Source organism: Mercurialis annua, linkage group LG2, assembly GCF_937616625.2.
Source record: "Mercurialis annua linkage group LG2, ddMerAnnu1.2, whole genome shotgun sequence".
Taxonomy (NCBI): domain Eukaryota; kingdom Viridiplantae; phylum Streptophyta; class Magnoliopsida; order Malpighiales; family Euphorbiaceae; genus Mercurialis; species Mercurialis annua.
Genome location: NC_065571.1, coordinates 56,942,273 through 56,950,657, shown reverse-complemented (window position 1 = coordinate 56,950,657; position 8,385 = coordinate 56,942,273). Strand labels below are relative to the sequence as shown.

The 8,385-nt window shown below is 33.0% G+C and overlaps 1 protein-coding gene across 3 annotated transcripts; it reads left to right on the top strand.

Moving 5' to 3' along the window:
• The first annotated feature begins 2,335 nt into the window (after positions 1-2,335).
• On the top strand, positions 2,336-8,255 carry LOC126667638 (subtilisin-like protease SBT2.5). 3 transcript variants are annotated; one of them, XM_050360650.1, is made up of 11 exons: positions 2,336-2,530; positions 2,865-3,093; positions 3,554-3,698; positions 3,790-4,184; positions 4,609-4,704; positions 4,796-4,868; positions 5,087-5,372; positions 5,447-5,772; positions 6,217-6,484; positions 7,050-7,331; positions 7,686-8,255. In XM_050360650.1, exons 2-11 carry the CDS (start codon positions 2,909-2,911, stop codon positions 8,090-8,092), a joined length of 2,463 nt encoding a protein of 820 aa, XP_050216607.1. In that variant the 5' UTR covers positions 2,336-2,530; positions 2,865-2,908; the 3' UTR covers positions 8,093-8,255. The 3 variants fall into 3 exon arrangements, with proteins under 3 accessions (XP_050216607.1, XP_050216609.1, XP_050216610.1); XM_050360652.2 differs by having other exon boundaries at positions 2,862-3,093; XM_050360653.2 differs by lacking the exon at positions 2,336-2,530 and adding an exon at positions 2,655-2,745.
• Positions 8,256-8,385: the final 130 nt, after the last annotated feature.

Here is an 8,385-nt window from a genome sequence, read left to right as displayed (position 1 = left end):
ATAGCAATAAATATTTTTTTGATATTTAAAATGACAAGTATTATGCCCCCTCCCTCCCCCCCAAAATAAAAAAACCCGATAATTATTTCAAAATAGAGAGTACAGTATAGTATAGTATAAATTATAAAAAAAAAAATTAAATAATGTATTGTTTTTAAAATCTCTTTAGAGTAACATGGTATACATAAATAAATAATTATGAAAATACTCCCTCCTTCCCACTCTAATTGACAAAATAACTAAATTACAATAACCAATACAAACTAATAAATGACATAGATAGTTACTTATATACCCCTTTATTGATAATGGAGCTAATTAATGCTATTAGTATATTAGTTAAATTCTCATTAAATATTCACCATTTTCCCGTAAAAAGTTTAAATTTAAATGAGGTTAAAGATGGAAAGTTAAAGGAAAAAATTATAGTTATGTTAGTTTTGTCAATTAGAATAGGACACCAAAAACTCCATATTTTGTTAATTAGAGTGGAACGGAGGGAGTATAATCATCTGAATAAAATATACTAATAAAGAAGAAGTACATCACTACTCTGGTCCACTATATTTGGTTCCCTGTCTCATGTCTGTTACACTTCCTCCATTAAATTTTTCATATTTTATTTTTGATAAAAGGTACACAGAAACACAATATTTCTTAAGAAGGAATGAATATCACCCAATAAAAATTATTGGACATATTTCACCATGTATTTTTTTTGTTGAAACAATTAAGCTCACACTTTTATCTGCTTTAGTTTTAAAGTAAAAAGTATTTATTTTTTGGACAATTATGTCCATAAATTGATAAAGACATATATATCAGTCATAACAAAAGCTAATAGATATTATATAATTATTTAAATTTATATACTTATTTAAATATATAAATATCTTTAGTTAATCATATTATATATATTATTTAAAATATTAATATATATCAAAATATTATATGTATGTATGTATACTTTTAAAATTATAATATCTATTAAGAATTATTTTAAAAAATATCATAACTTTATATATAACCCGTTTTTAGTATACATTATTATTACATTAATAATTATTTTAATAGAAATATAAAATATTTTATTATATATATATGATCAATTTCTTAATCTATAATATTTTTATTAAATCTTAGTATTTCTATCCATATATATAATAATTTAGTATATATATTAAAAAAATTTAAAATTTCAAAATTTGATAATTTATAATTAACATGATTGATTAATATATATTTTTAAATTTAAATATATATATATATATATATATATATATATATTAAAATTATAATGGTTATATGCATTTATTACGGTGTGGGTATAATTATTGAAAGAAATATAAAGTTAAAATATGTTTATTCTTTTAAAGAGTGATATTTGTTCTTTTTTAAAAATATCTTGTACATTTTGCTTTAAAATGATAATAGATATATAACTTCGTTTATGTGTGAAATTAATTGTCTAAAAGAATAAGTATAAGGTGGAATAGGTTCAATTTATTTTACAGGATGACTCTTGCTCCTTCCTCAAAATGTCATGGTTTCTTTGAACCTTTTGCCTTTTTTTTTATTATCAATAATCATACCAATCTTATTACAAAAGATTACTAATATTATTACAAAAAAACTAGTAGTAGTAATAAACAATTAAGGCTTAATTCCTTAAAAAACCCCCACCTTGCACTTTTTCTTCGTTTATACCCTGACCTTGTAAAAACACCATTTGTACCCAATTTTGGATTTTTATGTTTCATCTCTACCCAAAAGCATTAAATTGTACTTTTTTTATTTGGAAAAGAGTTTAAAACATACTTTTTTCTATTTTAAAATATACAAATAAATCCTTAAACTTAAAAAATAATCAAATACATCCAAATAATTAATTAATTTTTTTAATTTGATAAAATAATAAAAAATTAAAAAAATTATTATTATTTTTAATTTTTTTTGTCGGAAATATTTTTAAAAAAGTTGAAAAAATTAAAAAAAATTCGAAATATTTTTTAAAAAAACTAAAAAAAATTATTATTATTTTTAATTTTTTGAAAAAGATGGTATTTTTGTACTATTAATAACATTAATATCTAATTCGTATATAAGTTAAAAATGAAGGATTGTTTTAAACTTTTTTTCAAATGAAAAGAGTACAATTTAATGCTTTTGGGTAGAGATGAAACATAAAAACTCAAAATTGGGTACAAATGGTGTTTTTACAAGGTCAGGGTATAAACGAAAAAAAAATGCAAGGTGGGGGTTTTTTTAAGAAATTAAGCCAACAATTAAAGAACCCTAACAACCCTCCCACACTTCACTTAAATTCTCCACTAAATCAACAGTCAAAACCAAAAAATAAAATAAAAACTATCACTTTCCTTTTATTACTCACTATCAAATAAATACTATGTCTTGTTCTTGATCTCCATCACACACTCACACACCTACACACTATGCTTACTTAATCTTCTTCTTCATTACCACATTATCTCAATGCATTGACTTGCTTTCATTTTCTTGATCCCATTCTGTAAGTGCAAATTTATAACTACCCTTTTCTTGGTTTCTTGATTTGTAATCTTTTCTTTTTTGGTTTTTTTTACTAAAGTAAACTGTATTTGCATTCATTTATTCTTTGCTTGGTTGGTGGCTAATTAATACATGTGACTGCCTTTTTCTTTTTCTAAGTTAACTATAGCTTAAATCTAAGTACTTGCATTTTAATCTTGATCTCTCTATGTCAAAGTGAGATTCTTTTAACTTATTGTTTTGTGTAATCAATTATAAATCTTGAAGTGTTAATATTTAGTTTGCTATGATTATAGAAAAAAGCTGATTACTTTGCTGGTTTTTTGATGGATTAGATCTTGTGGGCTGGCTGGAAGTGGATAAAAGAAACTGATAAGTGATGAAGATGGTAGTTTTTAACTGGTTAGTTCAATTGAGTTTGCTGGCCTTATTGGCTACTTTGAAAGCTGAGATTTATATAGTGACAATGGAAGGAGATCCTGTAATAAGTTATAGAGGAGGTGTTCCTGGCTTCGAAGCTACTGCTGTAGATTCGGATGAGGATGAGAAGATTGACACCACTAGGTAAATTTTAATTTACTTTTTTTACTGATCATTGCTTAGCTGAATGTATAGAGATATATACTTGCATTGTCTGTTCCGTTTTTGGTGAAATTGACAGTTCATCTATGTAGCACGGACACAGGGAAATGGGACACTTGGAATGGGTAGGGCGAAACAGTGTTATTTTAAGGTTTCCTATGTGAAAAATGAAATCTTGTGTCCGAAATGTTTCAGAAACGGGATACCTTGATTGAATGAAGTGTCCGTGCTATCTAGCAGTTCATTGTAGCTAAGTAGTTCTATGTTTATGTTATTCTTGTGGTGCTAAAAATTGTCATCTTTTTTGTTTATTTTTCAATTATTGTTCGCTGGCATGTTCTCTCCGCGCATATCTTTCTTTGTTTGATTGTGGGTGAATTTGAGTAATTAAATTGCTTAATGGTGTTTGTTCTTATTATGCTTTCTCGGACCTACATTTCAGTCAATTGGTCACATCCTATGCTGAGCATCTTGAGCAGACACACGACATGCTTCTTGGCTCATTGTTTGAACATGGAAGTTATAAAAAAGTCTACAGCTATAGACATCTTATAAATGGTTTTGCAGTTCATGTATCTCCTGAACAGGTGAAATTTTAGTTGTTCTCTGTGGTCTTATCACGTTGTAGTTCTCTTAGTTTGGTTGATACTATCTTACATTATTCCCACATATTAGTAGGCAGAAACACTAAGGCGTGCCTCTGGTGTAAAATTTGTGGAGAGAGATTGGAAGGTGAGGAGACTTACAACACACACTCCACAGTTTCTGGGATTACCAACTGGAGTATGGCCAACAGGAGGTGGCTTTGACAGGGCGGGAGAGGATATTGTGATTGGATTTGTTGACTCCGGAATTTTTCCTCATCATCCGAGCTTTGCATCACATCTCAGCGATCCATACGGGCCTCTTCCCAAATACAGAGGAAAATGTGAAGTTGACCCCGATACCAAGAGAAAATTTTGCAACGGAAAGATTATTGGAGCTCAGCATTTTGCTGAAGCTGCTATTGCAGCTGGTGCATTCAACCCTTCCATTGATTTTGCTTCACCCTTGGATGGTGATGGACATGGAAGGTCAGGTTCTATACCCACTGCCAGTTTCAGTGCACAAACCTGTTCTACCCTTCAATTATTTTTTATCTTATTTTTAATTCTGACACAAATGTTGATGCGTCCTAGTGTTGCATGACATCAGCAGAAACTTTAACTCGTCTATCCTGCCTTTATTGGAAAAATTTGAGGCGGAATTAAGGCAGCACTGATTAAGAAAAAGAAAAACTAAATGCATATAGTTTATCATATGTTGGCATAAATAATTTACAAATGTACCATCCAAAGCAAATATACACAAGTATATTGTTACTTGAGATATAAAGATGAAAGTTTTGTCTCCTTTGTATAAGAAATTAGATTTTAGAGTGAAGCACTTCTAATAGACTTCAAGACGTCATCTGCCTGACTCTCATACCCTTTCTCTTGTCTTTCTATTTGTTACCAGCCATACAGCTGCTATAGCAGCTGGAAATAATGGAATTCCTGTGAGAATGCATGGCTATGAGTTTGGTAAAGCGAGTGGGATGGCTCCTCGTGCCAGGTGAGGATAATATGTTTCACTAGTTTTATCCAATTTGAAATGATTAACACTTCATGTATTTGACATGGCAAGTGATATTATTCTCTCTCAGGATTGCAGTGTACAAGGCACTCTACAGGCTTTTTGGAGGCTTCGTTGCTGATGTAGTAGCTGCCATTGATCAGGTGCGCCTAACATAAAAAAAATGGAGAATTTCCATAATTGCTAGACTTCATGTTCTTGTTTCCATTACAACTAACAATCTATCTACTAGAATTTGTCTCTTCATTGTTGTTGTCTTAGTTAATAGTTTATTAGTAACCTACATCTTTCTCATCCTTAATGTCAAATGGGTTTGCAAATGTTCTTATATTTTGTTACTTTAATTTTTGTCTTGTAACAGGCAGTTCATGATGGAGTGGATATGCTCAGCCTCTCAGTGGGTCCTAATAGTCCTCAAGCAACTACCAAGACAACATTTCTTAACCCCTTTGATGCTACCCTTCTTGCAGCTGTCAAAGCGGGTGTATTTGTTGCACAAGCAGCTGGTAATGGAGGTCCTTTCCCTAAAACCTTGATTTCTTATAGTCCCTGGATAACATCTGTAGCTGCCGCAATTGATGATCGGAGATATAAGAACCATCTGACTCTGGGAAATGGGAAAATCTTGGCTGGACTGGGTTTATCACGTAAGTTTTGCGTACTTTTATGTGTCACACTTTGGAAAGAGATGTTGGTTAATGAAATTCAACTTTAAATGCAGCCTCTACCCATCCAAATGGAACATATACCTTGGTTTCAGCAAATGATGTGTTGCTAGATTCTTCTGTGATGAAGTACAGTCCTTCAGACTGCCAGAGACCTGAAGTGTTGAACAAAAACTTGGTTGAGGGGAATATACTTCTTTGTGGTTATTCCTTCAATTTTGTTGTTGGTACTGCATCAATCAAGAAGGTTTCAGAAACAGCCAAGAGTCTTGGTGCTGTTGGCTTTGTTCTTGCTGTGGAAAATGTTTCTCCAGGAACAAAGTTTGATCCCGTCCCTTCTGCTATTCCTGGGATTCTCATCACGGATGTCAAGAAATCCATGGTATTCTTCTTGAATCCTCATCTCTTTATCTTCCAAAGTTCATAGTATTTTTTTTCATAATATACTTGTAAATCATGATCAAATTTTTTGAAATTGTTAATTTGATAGTTTAGATTGTCTCATAATTTTTGGGTTTCTTAGTTTGCAGAGTGACTTTAGTCTATTATATTATTACTCTAAAATGGCTGATGATTATTGTCATGCCTAAACTTTGGTTAACTGGTAGATAAAACGTTAACACTTTTGCTTTTTATGCTATGTTTCACATTTACTTCCGTACTTCTTGGATATTGTTTTGCAAATTTACATTAGGTTTTTGATAAATGCAGTACTTTAGCACTGCTGAGTTTGTTCTTTAATCTTGCTCTAACTGACTACATATGGTTTTTGATTGCTGATTCTTATACCTTACGATTTGGTTCTTGGGAATCACTGTTATTTCAGGATCTTATAGACTATTACAACATTTCCACACCAAGAGATTGGACCGGACGTGTGACGAAATTCAATGGTAAAGGGAGCATTGGCGATGGCTTGATGCCTATACTCCATAAATCAGCACCACAGGTGGCATTATTCTCTGCTCGAGGGCCCAACATTAGAGATTTCAGCTTCCAAGATGCAGATCTTCTTAAACCGGATATCTTGGCTCCTGGTTCTCTTATTTGGGCTGCTTGGTCTCCAAATGGAACGGATGAGGCAAATTATGTTGGTACATACACTATAAATCCAGTCTGTATTTATGTGTTTTAACCCTTTAGCTTATTTAAAAATTGCCGGTTCAAAAGTGGAAAAATGGAAGAGACTTTAAGGCCTTTGAGAAGGAAATGGTGATAGGATGGGTTCTATAAAGTTTAATGTTTCTTAGTTCAATGTCATAGTCAAGCAAGTCATCATGAAAGGAGGTTATAAACTCTTGCGGCTAGAGGTAGTAGTTTGAGACTTGACTTGGAGAAATATTGTCAAAACTTTGCTGAACTCAAAAATTGACCTGAAAATTTTGAACATACTGCAAAATTAATTTGAGTAATCTGAATGACCTGAAATATATTAGCGCGGGTTGCCTTTTTAGACGATCCTAATCTGGTGAACCTTGCATTGACCGACCCAGTTGCTACGACTGCTTGCAGCATTTCATACTCCTTGTGCTGGGTAAAGGGGACGGGTATTAGCATCCATGTGCCTGGTATCAAATGTAAACTTTCAAAGTGCATGCATTTGCTTATATTAAGAAAAAGTTATTTCTGCATAGTGTGATTTAATTTCTTGTGGAGCAGGAGAAGGATTTGCCATGATATCGGGAACTAGCATGGCGGCCCCACATATAACAGGGATAGCGGCTCTTGTGAAGCAGAAGCACCCTCATTGGAGTCCTGCTGCCATCAAATCAGCCTTAATGACAACATCAGCAAAGCTAGATAGAGCGGGAAGACCTCTTCAAGCGCAACAGTACTCTGACACGGAATCTTTGAAGCTGGTCACGGCTACTCCTTTTGATTACGGGAGTGGTCATGTTAATCCAAGGGCTGCTCTGGATCCCGGACTCATCTTTGATGCAGGTGCTTATGCTTCTCCTTATTCCATATTCTTCTACTTATTTTTATCATTGGTCTGATGGTTAGCAGGTTCATGCCCAAATACCTTTATATTATGTTATAGGTTGATGGCATTGCAAGATTGATATTTCAATTGTAACGTTTTCAATGATATGTAAACTTTTTACTTTTTATAGTTCTTGTAGAGCAAAAATCTTCCTTTACCCCTAGGTTGGGCACGTATTCTTTCTATCCTTATAAAATTCACTGTATATTTGCTAGATCTCTATTTTGATTTTATTCCCTTGTAATATCTTGTGCTATCTATTTGATGCATAAGCAGCATAACTAGACATGTTTTTTTTTTCTTCCTGGTAGGTTATGAGGATTACTTGGGATTCTTATGTACAACGCCGGGTGTTGACGTCCACGAGATTAGGAATTACACGAACAGACCTTGCAACTTCACCATGGGCCACCCATCTAATTTCAACACCCCATCAATCACTCTATCCCATCTAGTGAAAACTCAAACAGTTACTCGAACTGTAACGAATGTCGCGGAGGAAGAAACGTATGTGATCTCTACCAGAATGCAACCTGCCGTTAAAATTGAAGTTAACCCTTCAGCAATGACTCTAAAAGCCGGTGCATCACGGAAGTTTTCTGTGAGTCTCACTGTTAGATCAGTGACCGGAACATACAGTTTCGGTGAAATATTTATGAAAGGCAGCCGAGGGCACAAAGTAAAGATCCCAGTGGTAGCTATGGGATACTGGCGATAAATTATAAGTTGGTTGATAATAATATTCTTTGTAACATGTGGTAATAAGCTATAAGGGTTTATTTGAGAATATATATATGTGGAATAGTTGTAAAGATGACTTATGTAAGGGAGATACTCCCTAGTTTCTTCCAATAGTAAGTTTTGCTAATTGTTTTGCTAAATTGCCCATTCACTGTGGTAGACTCGGCCATGATTCAGGAACCAGTAGTTTTGCTAATTGGGACCAGTAGTTCCGGTTCAGAAAAAGAGAACCAGCCCGGAACCGATGTGCCCTGATTTTGGGTGAGTTTG